Source organism: Periplaneta americana, chromosome 16 (assembly GCF_040183065.1).
Source record: "Periplaneta americana isolate PAMFEO1 chromosome 16, P.americana_PAMFEO1_priV1, whole genome shotgun sequence".
Lineage (NCBI taxonomy): Eukaryota > Metazoa > Arthropoda > Insecta > Blattodea > Blattidae > Periplaneta > Periplaneta americana.
Genome location: NC_091132.1, coordinates 88088196 through 88104087, shown reverse-complemented (window position 1 = coordinate 88104087; position 15892 = coordinate 88088196). Strand labels below are relative to the sequence as shown.

The 15892-nt window shown below is 33.7% G+C and overlaps 1 protein-coding gene across 2 annotated transcripts in view; it reads left to right on the top strand.

The window, feature by feature from the left end:
* Positions 1-15892, top strand: part of stumps (DBB domain-containing protein stumps) — a 624873-nt gene that overhangs the window by 591384 nt on the left and 17597 nt on the right. For both annotated transcript variants that reach the window (XM_069812506.1, XM_069812507.1), the window contains exons 8-14: positions 1482-1614; positions 2190-2380; positions 2915-2984; positions 6974-7135; positions 7243-7407; positions 11176-11348; positions 12942-13059. In XM_069812506.1, coding sequence (XP_069668607.1) covers positions 1482-1614; positions 2190-2380; positions 2915-2984; positions 6974-7135; positions 7243-7407; positions 11176-11348; positions 12942-13059 — 1012 coding nt within the window. The remainder of the gene's footprint in view (positions 1-1481; positions 1615-2189; positions 2381-2914; positions 2985-6973; positions 7136-7242; positions 7408-11175; positions 11349-12941; positions 13060-15892) is intronic.

The following is a 15892-nucleotide window of genomic DNA, read 5'->3' as shown; positions in this document are numbered from 1 at the left end:
ATAATATTGTTCTCTACCACCAGTGTGCTGTTGAGGTTTGAAACTTCCACAATTTGTATCTGATTTCAATGAAGTTTTAATAACTAATTCTTTTTAAAGATTAACTTACTGTATATTATATTGAAATTTTAAAAACTTTTCGGTTTATAAATTTGGCCCATAAAAATTAAATAGAAAAATGCATATCGTAATCTTACCAATAAATTAGATTACATAAGAATGAATAAATATTTTTTAGACAGTCATTTCATAATGACGACTTTTCGATTCTCATTTTAGTATAGAAAAGTTACTTATTTCCGCATCCAAGCATGCTAATTAGAAATACTGAAAACATAAATTCCAGCTATTTATTTATTTCTAACAACCAGCAAAACATTCACCATAGCCTACTACATATCCGAAGGCTGTGAACTCTATCTCTTTCCATACGAATGTAATACTCTTTCATCTTTAACATCATAAGTTCGCCATTGCGAGAGAATGAATCAATTTTATTCTCTTTAAAATATAATTAAATTATGGATTCTCGAGCGACTGTCTAAAAAAATCTTGTATGAAACATGTGCGAAACTAGTGTTTTAAGCACTTGCTGTGTTGTCCACTTTCCCTTTGGGTGGGTGGACAATCTTAACTTCTCGTGCTTAAAATTTTATCATTTCGAAAGTTGTTGCGTAAGTAACTATTTCTGATTTCATAGCTTAAAATGTAGCTGATCTATTGAGTAATGGAATTGTTTATTTGTGGTTTGGTATAAAAATATTGTTGAAAAATTTTTATTATTTTTTTCCTTAAGGTCATACATAAAAATTACACTGGCTGTATTTTTCAAGTGACATAAAAAACAATACACATTTCCATAGAATACAGTGTTTAAAAGGTGTGGTAAAAATTTCATTGTGTTATCTCAGTTTTTGAGAAATCTGATTTTCTATATTTTACATTTCATATCTGAGAAACTGCGTTTAGAGATAACAGCTACCTGATGTTAGATTAGCTTACGGCTCTTTAAAAGAATTGATAATTAGGTCATTTCGAATAATTAAATGAAACTTCGCACAAATATTTCTTATAGACCAAATGATTTTTTGATAGGAAAATTTAAAAATAGTAAAAATGGAAATTTTTCATTAACTCAGTAACGCATACCCCTAGCAAAAGCATTCCTACAAATTTGATCCTTTCTTGCATCCGATGAGTTAATAGTTAGCATTCGATCTATAGATATGGTTTAGATATTTGAGCTGTTAAGTACTTCAGTTACTGGATCCTTCATCCACTTATGTAATAATTTACTAACCTTGCATAGAATTAGCTCTTTGAGGACTGTACAGTATGATAACCATATGATGTATACGTAATAAGAACCCTTCACTTTAAGAATACCAGCAGCCTTAACAGATATCTGCTTATGTTTTCATGTCAAACACATTACCTACATTACTTTTGATAAATAATGGGTTTTCAAAATGTTGTTGCAGACACTTGGCTTCAGTCCAGGTGACCGAGAACATCTAGACAACTTCCTGGTAGCAGCATTCCAACGTAATCTTCCACCACACTTCAGTCTCCTAAATACACAAGGACTCCCGGACCACCACAGAACCTACACTAGTAAGTACCACTCTTTATTATAATGGTAGGAATAAATTAGGATAGAAAAATAAAACTGAAATTCATTTCGGAATATGTATGATAAGACTTTCTTGTGTTAAATTCTAACGTACCTTGTTTACATGTTTCGACCTTTTATGGGTCATCCTCAGAACTGGTCATTGTTGATCTTGGCGCCTCTTGTTTTGTTTCCTGTGAGGGTGTGTTCGTGTGGTGTAATGTAGAGTCAAAGAGTGTGTGTGTTCTGAAATTGAACACACCCTCACAGGAAACAAAACAAGAGGCGCCAAGACCAACAACGACCAGTTCTGAGGACCCATAAAAGGTCGAAACATGTAAACAAGGTACGTTAGAATTTAACACAAGAAAGTCTTATCATACATATTCTGAAGTGATACAGTGTTAAAAGTTATGTAATCAAGATGTGAAATTCATTATTTCAAACATATAAGCACTATGAGAGGTCAAACATCTGCCATTGTAGACCACGAGACACATATATTACCTCATGACATCAGAGAATGTTGAAGATTTAATCTTGTTTAAAAAAGTTATGTACTTTCTTGTTTCCATAGGTCCAGAGGAGTACCCTACATTATTGCATTTTGCAGCAAGAAATGGCCTGGAAAAATTGGCTTGGCAACTCTTGGAGTGTCCAGGCAGTGAATATGCATGTGAAATTCGAAATTCTTGTGAATTAACACCAGCCGAAATGGCTGAAGCTGCAGGTCACACGAAACTTGCAAATGCTCTCCGGGGATACATGGTAACTATTTCTTCACATCATATTCTTGGACAATTTTTTCTGGTATAGTTTTTAACATAATTGCATCTTTCTGTATTTTATTTTATAATGCTGGATATGGCCATATACCAATTTTAGAAACCTATTTATATATTTGTATAATACCGAATAGTTGAAATCTTAATTTGGTCAGAATTAATAAAGTGCGTATGTTTAGAAATAGATGAAAACTGATCATTTTCTTGCATGTATTCATTCAGTAGTAAAATATTAGTTACCGGTACATCATACGTGACATTAATTTAGACAAATTAATAAATTAGACAAATGTACTTTGTAATTTATATTATGTAATACTTCAGTTACAGCAATATGTTCTTAGATATTTCTGTAAAAGTGATCCAGAAAATGCTTTACGTTACCTTACCGAGTATATCATTGGCCATATTACATCACAAATCAGTTATAATTCTTGTGCAAGATTTTATAGTCTATATAAACGTGTTGTCTGCAATAACGTGTTTATGTTTGTGTTCTGTTCCCCCAACTGGGCAGCAAATGACTGAGTTCACGAGCATGTACAGCTACATGAAGATTATGAGTCAGGGAAATGGAAAATCCACAAGTGAGTGCAATTTTTATGTATCAGTAAATTTATTTTTCCCCTCCATTGACTTGAGAAAATAATTTATTTATTCTTCCACAAAATATTTTATCAATGTTAATTCTTCATTTTTATAAAAACATATTCATAACTAAACTTACTACGTACATAATAGTACATTTGATTTGATTTTTATTAGCCGTAGGAATTACAAACTTTCATGGCATCATCAATATACAAGCAAAATTACTTAATTTAATATATAATACAATGCAAATTTAATTCTAAATAACAAGCAGAACTACAATTCATTTAATTATACACTGAAAGTGAAGCACAGTATAAAGGAAGGATTACACAAGGTAGTATATTATTCCAAAAAAAAAACTTAATACTAGGTAACATGCCGACTTTGGCTAAAGCCCATTCAGGAGCATTCAGCTTGACCTCTTCTTCTAGTCTTCAGGTGTGTATGGAGCACTGTCCCATCCTGACTCTCCGTTTTCTTTCCCCTTCCTTGACCTTCATTCTGGCAACCTGGGACATAAAATGAGCAAGGGCGGTATGAAGGAGAGAAAGTTAATTAAGTTATTAAAACATTAAATTTAGAATATTAATTTGTGCAAAATGGCATATGTACCAATATGTTCTTTACTTCATCTTTAATTTTTCTATGTTAAGCTCTTTGATGTTTTGTGGAAGTTTATTATAAATTCCTGCCTTTATGTGATATACTGTTAAGACTTCCGGTTATCCTGTGGTAATTCAAATGTATGTTTTGGAATGTTCTCGTACCATACTCATGATAGGTTGAATTTGATTTAAAGGACTCTACTTATATTTTGATGAATAAGGCATATTATTTCTAAAATATATATGCAAGGTACAGGTAAAATTTTAAGTTCTCTGAAAATGTTTATACTTCCAGTTCGAATAGGGAGTTGATTTTGGTGAAGATCCTCAAGTAATGCCATATGAAGAGTCCACTGCAAGAATGACGGATGTCACTTTCTTGTCGAAAATGAACCAAGACTGTCAATGCATAACTTAAGACATATAGAATGTACATACAGAGTTATATGGCATTAACACTGATAGTCATTGTCCAGTAATGATCGGAAAATCACAGTTAAGCTTTGAGCGCTAAGCATTTCAAACTTTCAATTGCTTCTCCTGCAAAATGTATTCCAAATTAAATCCATCATTCTTGCAGTGGACTCTTCATATGATAATACTGAATGTACATAGTCAAAGTAGACTGATTTTAAAAATTCTATGAGTTATATTTTGCAAGAAACAGTATTTGTCGAATACAGGGGGAAGAGCCATTAATCCTTCCCATTGAAGGCTTTAAGGAACCAACCTGGACAAATACCCAACGTCCCATCCCTACCTTCCCGTGGTGCAGCTGTTAGTAAGGATAATTTTACGAGCTGAACTAAAGGGAGGGGCTACTCATCAATTAGCACTGGTCAGCTCGATGAGTTATTGGCCGAATTTGGTATAATTTTCCTCTATTCAATACCTAATTCTCTCTTTACCCTTTCCTATCAAGTCCTCTGACTGAACTCTTACTTTCTTCGACCCCGACAGTATTAGAACATTCGAGGTCTAGGGGTTCATTTCACTTTCCTTCCTACCCTTCCTACTTTTCTGTTCCTCGTGTTGACCTGTTATGGCACTAAAATCGTCCTCCAGTGGCTTAAGGAGGGAAAGTTGGTGATCAACAAGATCTCCCAACTAGGTCCAGTGGACCTGTCGACCAACAGCAGGTGTGGTCCTCCAGACATTCTGGGGGTTGTGTGTGAATGAAGTAGTCACCAAAACATTAAAATATGGTGTTCACTTAAATCAGCTACAACTTTCCATTATTTGATAACACAATCTCAAGGGAAAAAATGGAACTCTTTGCATCATAATCCACAGTTGATTCCCGATTTACCACGCAAATCATCTGTAGCTGCATTTAGATTAGCAACAGGCCATGACTGTTTGGCCAAGCATCTGCATAGAATTGGAATATATCAGTCTCCTAACTGTCCATTGTGCAACTCGAATCAAGAAATGGATTCAGAACATCTCAAAATCTGTGCGTCAGTGGCTAACCATGACAATATCTTTGAAAAATATTGGAGTGCAAGAGGTCAAATGACTTTATTGTCAAGTGCCTGGCATTAGAAAACAACAACATATTTTGCAAGAAATCGAAAAGCATAACACATGCGACTCAGCTTCTTAGCTAGATGTTGTATATGCTTTTCTCCTGTCAGATTGGAAATTATCCATACTCCTAAAAATTTGGTGCGTTCTACTTCTTTAATTATGGAATTATTAATTACTATAATATGAATTTGATCACATGGATCAGTACAGTATGTACCTATGCCATTGAACAACAGATTTTGTTTATAAGACTTGTTTTAAAATGATCTAATAAGAACCAGATGAATGTAAAGTTAAGGTTATTTAACAGATATTCATTGTATGTTAAAATTTGTTGGTTATAGATAGTCTTTTTTTTTTTTTTTTAAAGAATTCACGATTGAGTTGTGTAGACATCTAGAGAATATTATCAGAAAATTAGAAAATAAATTGTAAAGATATAAAATAAGATAAGATGTTTATTAGCATTAAGAATTGCAACAAATTCATGACATCGTCAGAATAAGTACTGGTAATAATAGTAGGCCTAATTCTGTTATAACATAAGGTTTTGGTACCGTACTACTCGTATTTCAATTTGAATTCCCAAAGAGAAATATACTGTATATCTACAAATACCAGGCAGTATATACAATCTAGTCGCTTGAAACATTTTTTTTAAACATCATTTTATTGTAAGTTCGGTATGAGCTCGCAGAATGACTAGAATAGAATGAATGTAATAATGATGAACTTTTGGTAAACACATAAAATGTAAATAAAAATTAGAATAGTCCTACATTATATAATAGCAAAAGTAACGCTGAAATATAGTACATCTTAATTAGACAACTTTTAACACATGTTATATTGCATTCAAATGAAATATATTGTAGGTATTGGATAAGAATGAATAACATCGTATGAAAACAACCCATACTTTTAATTAATTAACTGGGCAAATAAAATATAAATAAATAAATAAATGAACATGTAAAGAAACAAAGTAACATAGTAACGAGCACTCTTACAAAGATATTAACTGATGATTACACAGGCCTGCTATGAATAAAACTTTTTTAGCTGTCCAGTGCATATATTTGTGTGCTAAAACAGAAAATGGCACTTAAAATGCCACATCACATACAATTTTTTTTTTTCACAAAATTGAAATTAATGTTTGTATGGAAGTAATATACAAAATGGGGATCTCACAGTTTAGTTCTCTTAGTAGCCATTGATTGTATCTTGTCAGTGGTCAATGCAAACAAAGTCTAGAATACTGTGTCTTGCTGTAACCCCAAACATGGCTAGCCATGGTTGTGTTTGTTGTATTTGTGGTGAGTTTGTGATTAAGAAACGTCACAGAAACATTAAATTCAATAATGCTACATTCACTTAGCTAAACTTTGGGAAAATGATATGTGATAGAGAAAAACTGACCTCAGTTTTGGATTGAGCATCCCAAAGAACAGTGATTTTAGTATAAATTTTTTAAAAAGTTTTCATGATCCTTAATTTCACAGGCTTCTGTTAATTACCGATAAATTAATAAAGAAAGAGAAAAATCGAAGGTATGCAGAACACCTATTACAGTAACTAAATTAGTAGAGCCTACTGAATTACAAACCTACTGATACAAGAAAAAGTATGCCCAAAAACTAAGTTAATGGTACAGTCTCTTTGTGGATCTAAATCAATAGTTCAAGAGTAAGAGTAAGAAATATAGAATTCTTTAGTTCTATATAATTAACTGTTTATAAAAATAGTTGTTTCTATCATTTTCATTATCATCTGTACTATAATCATGAAACTGACAAACATGACAAATGTAACGAGAAATTATTATTATTTTTTTTTTGTTGCAGGTTTAGAAGAAACTGAGTATCACCAGCCTCGTCCTCTTAGTGAAACCTACCAGGTTCCTCCTACTGCACGCGGTCTCATGGACAACTACCAAATACCACCCACAGCACGACCTTATCATCCTCCTGAAAACGAAATGGGCTACATGGAAATGCACCCTGCAGGTCAGTGTTCCTTTTTATTATAAATCTGAAGTGTAATCCAGAATTACACATTTGGAAAGATTTCCATTGTTGATGTCAGATGAACTTACATTTCATGAGTTTTTCAGGCTCACATATAAAGAATTCATTACCACCAGCATTTAGGACTAGTCAAGATAGTTTGAACACAGCAGCAACAGATGACAAATCCCATCGGTTACCATCACTTGTACCTACCTCACCAGATAGTCTAGACCAGATCATCTTGGAAGAGGACAACCTTTCTGCATCAGGCAAGTTTTCGTATTGTCTTCAGTAATAATACCAACATCTGAAATTGAAATTGCCTGTCATTAGAATCCACAAAGATAAGTCTTATTACTGGATCATAAAAATAAATATTAAAATAAATTTTAGAACTGATTCTGGCTTCCTCAAATTTAAAGCAAAAAAAATAAAAGTTGAAGGTATGTACTTCCATTCTTTCATCATCATCATAATCATCATCATCATCATCATCATCATCATCATCATCATCGTCATCGTCATCGTCATCGTCGTCATAGTCACTGCCACTATCACTACCATCACCACCACCACCAATAACTTCTTGGCATAGACCTTCAGCGGCAGTTAAAGTTTAAAGAAAATCTGCAAAATATACATGACAAGACTACAAAACAATTTTAAACATTTTATCCACTTTTGGACAGAATTCAAAATGTTCGTTGTAATTGGACTCCATACATTCATCAAATGGAGTCGGCCTGGGTGGCTCAGTTGGTAAAGGGCTGGCTTTCTGTGCCCGAGGTTGCGGTTTCGATCCCAGCCCAGGTCAATGTGCTTCAATGCGACAGGCTCATGTCAGTAGATTTACTGGCACTTAAGAGAACTCCTGTGGGACGAAATTCCGGCACACCAGCGATGCTGATATAAGCTGATATAATTTCATGAAATGGACAGAAGTAGATTTTATCATAATCATATTTAATCCTGAAATACCACCCCATGGAAGAAGTCAAGGTCGACCTAGCAAGAAATTTTTAAATTGTTGCATTATAGGCTCAGAACACTTATTTATTTATTTATTTATTTATTTATTTATTTATTTATTTATTTATTTATTTATTTCTTTGTTTGTTTGTTTATATATTTATTTATTTATTTATTATGATATATTCTGTTAGGACTCATTCTCATTATGTGATTTAATCAGTTTTCTTGCTATTTGGTTATGATTTAAATTACATTTTTCACTCTAGCTCTAGTCTTATTCTTTGTGCGTGCATGTGTGTGTGCGCGTGCGCGTGCGCGTGCGTGCGTGTGTGCGTGTGCGTGCCGTGCGTGGGTGCGCACATGTGAACAATGGATAAACCCCAGGTAAATTTATACACAGTAGAATTCCTCTTAACAAGCTACAAATGGACCAGGTTAGTTCTGGATACGAAATTTTGCCAGAGAATTGAATAAATATTTAAAAAAATACTTGTTCGTATTTTATGGTGCCATCTGTTGAAAATGCAGCCATGTGAAGCTTAAATTTCTCATTCACGTGCATATAACTAATAGCATAAAAACTGTATGGATTTTCTTTATTAAAACATATCACCCAACACAAATCATACACTAATTTTAGGTTCGAGTATTCTCTGAACAAGAAAGTTCGTGCGAACTTTCTAATGTGGCAACACTGACAGCACAGGGCATGGGCAATGTGGCAGATTTGAACATCTTTTTTATGATTTATTTACTTTTTTATGCTCAGTCAAAAGTGCCATTGTTTTGATATTGCTGGTTAATTGGGTGCTGGCTACATCATGCAAGAGGCCCTCACCAATTTCATTTCTGCCATCTCTACTCGTTTCTTTCGTTAAGCTGCAGAGTCCATAGTTCGAAACTGTATAATGACATGGGAGTGCCATTGTTTCATTAAATTCATTAAATGTTATAATTCCATCCAACTGTTGAAATCTTGGAGAATTTGAGTATTTGAAATTTCTTAAGTAGTATAACGAGCCCTGTGTTGTATTATGTATTTAATAAAGATATTCCAATGTAATTTTCCGAATTTGTTTTTGTCATATGTATTTGGACGAGTCCAGAAAAATATGCATTGCGGGAGTTTGAAATTCCTCACCATTCTGTGCATCATGGTGAAATCTTTCATTGCTCCATCATATCTTGAGGGTTAAGCTGAAAAGAGAGAGAGAAAGCATAAGTGTAATAATACACAACGTATTTTATTATCTAATATTGGTAATATCTTACTGTATGTAATTTGCCAATTAACTTTCACATGCCATAGATGTACGACATAGGACACTTAGCTTTATTTTTCTTCCAATGAAGCAATACTAAGAATTTTAGCAGTCTTGAAAATTCATCACTAACATAGATACGGTCAATTAAAGTGTTCGTGGAATTATTATGCTAGCTTAATAGAAGAAATTCTGTGATGGTGGCGTTTGGATGGCAGAATTCATTATTTTCGATTAGAAGAAGATATGTGAGGTTGATTACTAGTAAAACTGTGTTCTACTTCTGACATCAACGAGAAACGTTCGGCAGTTTCCAGAGAAAAATTGTTTCATGTGCCATCAAGTTCGAGTTGCTAAACTTCTGGCTTTACTTTCCTTGCAACCAGTGGCGGCTCGTGGGTATTGAATTAAGGGGGGCTGCGTACAAAAATAAACCAAGCAACTTATTTTATTTAAAGATTAGTTCCATGTGCCTTATCTTGTAAGTTGTGTTTAAATGAGACAGGCTCATGTCAGTAGATTTACTGGCATTTAAAAGAATCCTGCGGACAAAATTTCGACACACCGGCGACGCTGATATAACCCCTGCAGTTGCGAGTGTCGTTAAATAAAACATAATTTAATTTTTTATATGCAGATTTGAACCTTAGAAATATCTAACTGGCGATGTTGTAGTTGGTTGTATAATATATATATATATATATATATATATATATATAGACACACACACACACATACTCATACATGATACATCAATAAATGAAAAAAATAACTGAGCCAGAAATTGAATTCAGGATATTCAAGAGTACGCACCAGGGCACTTGCCTCATTTATTGTGATGTTAGATGTTTCAGATTCTATTAAGGTTTGAAAACATTCTAGCAATGGCTCCTTCTTCTCATGAACAACATTTAATGTTCTTATTTTAAATCCATCTTGTTGCTCCATCTGATGGAATTGTCTTTGAAACACATTAATCTAATACAGACTGTGTGGAGATCGAGAGAAGAAAGCAGGGATACTGGATAAATTATAAAAAAATATGCGAGTCTTTGTATTTTGTTTAGCGGCTCTTTCCATTATGAGATTCAACTGATGGGCATTTAATTTCACATTTATCCTGAATTGTTAAGGTACTGAACTGAATAGACTGTAAATATTGTACAGAATTAAACATTGTTGCACTTGTTATACTCACAACATTAAAGAAAATGTATTTAAAACTGCGCACTACTGACAAACTGCTGCAAATTTTGCAGCGCCTGGAAACTCTGGATTCACGGCCAGAGGCAGCAGGGGAGGGGTAAAACTAACGCGCAAAACATCCGAGACGAGACTGGCAGCTCCAGGGGAGGAAGTGGCTTCACCCTATAGTCCTTGCTCTGGCAGCACCAGGGGAGGAAGTGACTTCACTAACGATTGCGTGCATTTCATTGAGAGCGAAATTGTTTTCTTTAAATTCGAGCCGCTAAATAGAAACTGTATAATAAATGTTTTTCACAATATAAAGTGAGACAAGAGCCACAAATGTCTGGGGGTGCTGCAGCTCCGCAGCCCCTCTTCGAAAGCCACCCCTGCTTGCAACGGAAATTACTGTAAAAATGTTCATTGTTCTTGTTGTGGCTTCAATCTGCCAATTTCAAAATCAATTGCAAACATGGATCATCGAGGACTGGTCTGTTATGAATAACAGATGCATACAGAGTCTGTACATTCGTTTTATAAATCTATGTTATGCTGTTTGCCTAAAAAACATGTAATGTGCAATAATCGAACTGATTATCTCATTTTCTTTTTATTTAGGCGGTATTAAAAAGTCACATGAACAAGTGCACCAACCTGTCAGCGCCCAAGAAGAGCTTGCAGAGATACTTAATGACTTCAAGAATAATGTATTTACTATCTCTGAGATTGAGAAGCTCGTAGAGAACTGGCAAAATCGAAATGACGTGCGACAATCTTTCAAGGATAAGCAGGTAATGTTATAACAAAACTGTTAGGGTATTTATATACTGACTGTCCGTCCGTCCATCCATCTGTCTTCTGTGTACAGTGACTCTCCTAAACTTTTGGATAGAGCTTGTTTATACTTAATATCTACGATTCGATTTATTAGCGAATGATGCACATGAAATTATGTTTATAAGAATTATTTTCATCAAAACATGAACAAGTTCCACATCATCCATTAATGGCGGCCTTGTCACATTTTTGTTTTCTAAGCACTTGACGTAACAGTTTATTCTTAACGCTTAATGGTGCACACGAAATGTAGCCTAATCATTTTAGTAAAAATTTAATAGGTATTTATTTGAACTCAAAAATGCAAAATGGCAATGAGCTCAGAATCTATCCAAATGATTTCTTTTAAATCTTATTTTCTTGCATAAGATATAGGAATGAAATATGTTCGCAAACTCCTATGTTTCGGAGAAATTAATTATTATATGCAATATTATTCCTACTTTCGTTGCAAATTTCTCTCCAAATCTATTAAAATGGTTGGTATTTGCTCCAAGCTGAAAATGTTGAATATGAACTTGAAAATTACTTGCATGTTAGATTAGATCTTTATTAACCGATAGAATTACAAGTATTCCTGGAATCGTCAGTACACAAGAAAAATGATATAACATACAATATACAGTAGAGCATCGATTACACGAATACCAATCAACTGAAATATTGGGTAACCAAAAGTGTTCCAGTCGGCAAATTCAAATTTGTGTGCATGCCATGTAGAAGTTCCACTAGCGCTGTTTGCGAGATTTAGAGGCAAAAAAAGCGTGTCTCAGCTCTGAAGCAAAAAAAAAAAAATTAACTTCTTTTCCTAAACTGTAGGCCTACTTTAATGGCCATTTTGAACTTGTCAAACTAGACTAGTCAGTCCTTGTGTTATTTCTAAGACGTGTGATAAAAAATATATATGTACAGTTTTGTGTTTAATATCAGTGTTTCTTTGTTTCATACTGCTCCTATGACAGGGTACAATTGTTTTCGTAAATGATCAGTTATCCGAACACCTGTCCCCAATTGTTTCAGATAATCGATGCTCTACTGTAATACAAATAAACTTAATTCTAAATAAGCTTTGCATGCGAAACTAGTAATCTTTAAATTTACATTTAAAGTGAAAAATAGTATATATTATATAAGGTAATATATATTACAGCACTACTTAATACTAAAGAACACGCAAAAAAAAAAAAAAAAAAAAAATCTTAATTATATGAGCTCAATCGTTCCAACCAGTCTCTTCTTTGTTTCATTTTCCCATCTTACATAAATTTGTGTTACATTGCTATAAGTTTATTTGTTTTTTACAGGCAATACAATAAAATAGATATGTGATATTCAATTTGATGATCTTCTGAATTTAAGAAGAAAATTACACCTAAGAAAATGTGATCTTCAATTTTCTGCTGTTATATAGTTACATATTTAAACCAACTGTTGTGTAATTGCCTACTGTTATTTTAATAATAAGGCTTATTTCAGTGATGATATGGTAGGCCTACTTGTAATTCATGAATACAACTAAAATAAAAGTATGGTAATATATTTTGCAGGAACAACTAAATCACATGCGTGAAGAATATGAACGGCTTCAGCAAAAGATGAAGGACCAGATGAAGCGCCCCACACCTTTCGATCGAATACGCAACTTCTTTAAAGGAAAACCCAAAGGTTAATATCTTAATATGTTCATAATCTGGAGGGAAAAAAATTACAAAATTTAAACTCATATAAAATGGGAAGGTAAAGAAAATGAAAACTGTCGGGACTTCGATATGTAATGTAGCTTATATATTCAAAATTAATTTATCATTATTGATTTCTTATATTATGAAAGCTAGTGAAGTACGTTTGAGAATTACTTACCTTCTCTTTTTTTCGCATTCAAACATAGATTGCTAATCTTCACGTAAACATGTTCATCTATTGCATGGTTAGGTCATCAATGATTCTTAATCTTGTGATTTTTTTTTTTTATGTTTTCGATGTTTTGACATTAGAGTGTCACATTCTCTCAGGATGAAATTAAACTCATTATTTCATTTTCTGAAAGAGGCTAGCTAGCTCTTAGACTGTAGAGAAACATGATAAATTAATTTTTCACTCTAATAACTGTGTGTTATGCTACCAGTTTCTAATGAGTGTACACCTGGAAACAGGTTTCGCTTAATACAGAGCCAATTCAAAGTGACATGGTCAAGTAACAACCTGCTTAACAGTGATTCAGTGAATCAGCTTTAAAATAAAATCTCGCAACTTACATTATTATGTTACAGTTGCAATTTATTGGCTTACCTTATAATAAGGGCTAGAATTGTATACTGCTGGAAATACAACATGATACTTTTTGTACGATTTTTTGTACTATATGTATCATAAATGAAGATTCGCTGTTCTAATGTTTACCACATTGCCACAAACTGAACTGCACTGAATGGAAGTCAGCTGTATACTAATGCTCTAACCTTGACATCCCTTCAGCCTCTGTTATCTGTCTATATACACAACACATAACTTTCCCATGCTCGATTCAGGGGAAATGTGCATGCTATTTCCTGGGCAGTGGCTTTCTATCTATAACAGTAAAAAGTCAGACAGCATTTACCTGTTTCATGACGAACACTCTGTTCTTTCTCTGGCTGTGCCGTAAAACAGTTTAACTCTTTCATTCGTAAAAAGTTTGGGATGGGGTGACGGAGAGATATAAGTAGAGATGTATTGACTTTGTGCAGAATACGTCATGAGTAGAGACGAGAATTCCATGCACATGCATGTTTTTATAGGAACATAGGACATAGCTCAAACTTAGTACTTATCCATTTCATTACTTTCTGGTTCCAAATATGTGTACTTTTTCTGCGCATATTTGCATGTTTTGGCCTTTTTGGGGATAAAAGCATGCATAATGCATATTTAAGCAATTTTTAGCTTAATCATGCATATAAATACATTATATTCAGTTTAAATCCATGTTTTAATGATTTTGAGTGGACATCGCAGTTTCTCGATTTTTATGTCCCTTACTTTAGCTTAAGGAATCAGGATTGAAGAAGGAAAAGAAAAAAAAAACTAAATAACAGAAAAAGGTTCATTCAAGTTTGCACCCATAACTTCTTGTGATGTAGAGAAGTCATTCTCTGCCTACAAAAACATACTGACTGACAAACGCAGGAAACCAATTTAGGAATGTTGTCAGTTGTTAACTGTGCCAAAAAAATTTGGAAAAAAAATGAAAGTGCATTATTTTAATGTATTTTTCGCTTGATGGGGCTTGTTTCATAGTTTGATAGTATAGTGCATGCATGCATGCATACATATTTTGGGATTTTATAGTGCATGAAATTCTCGTCATGAACATTTCACGTCCATTCACCTACAAAGAAAAATAAACCTAACCTAATCTTCTTTCCAAGTGAGGAGTGAAACTTTCAGGTTTGTGAGGTGTTAACTATTTACCTGCTTCTTACATTTAACCAAAATATAAATTGCAGAATGTGAATTCAAATGTGAAATGACAATTTAAGCAGGCAAGTCTCCATAATTTAAACCGTTCACTCATCACATTTCACGGATACAATGTATCACAAGATGAAATTTGTACCTGTTTTTTTTATATTACTCCAATATGATTAAGTGTTTTCTCACCATATTTAATTCTTAAATTCTTTTTCTTAAAAATTAATGTATAATTCAGATCCAATTCTCTGGTTAGGGTTTTTTTTCAAAGCTTCCCGCAACCAAATGAAGGAGAATTGCTGGGTAATTTTCAGTGTTGGAGCCATTTCGTCATATCAATTCATATATTATACCATCCATACCATAGCCTGGGTTAAGTTCATGGTACGGCATGCTCTACTTGTACAAGGGTGCAGCCGTTTAGCTACAAGTATCATACACAGAACAGGAGTGGTAAGCACAAAGCCTCAGGCTGCAGTGTAAGCCTTCGGATCCCTTCTCCATAACCAGAGAGAGAGAGATCCAATTTACATCCAAGTCTCTCCCTTTCCCTCTCCATCACTCCCACTAGTTTCTTAACACACTTCACATGTTGGGGTAGTCATTATTAACTGAATTTTAACAGAAGAGATCCTGTGACTTGAGTGAACTTCTATAGATTTCTGTAGTGTCCGGTACCATACCGTACTGTTACATTTAGCTATTGTTGAGCATATTATCATAATTTTTATCTAATATTTTTCATGCACCTTGTGTAACAAGATTCGTTGTCATCCTCACTTACTGTGTTCACTGTGATCTTCAGGTATGATGAACCCAAGCATGATGCATGTAATACAGCTGTAAATTCAGTCTTCTTCAGGAGTTTCGTCATATCTTCAAAATTTTGAGAACTAATAAAGGCAACTATAATATTTACACGAACCACTTATTATACAGTTTTGTATAACGAATAATGACTTGGAATATTCAGCCATTTGTCAGGTATGTTTGTGGAGTATGCAGCTTTTACTGTAGGTACTTGCATTCTGCTTTCCTTACGTGAATA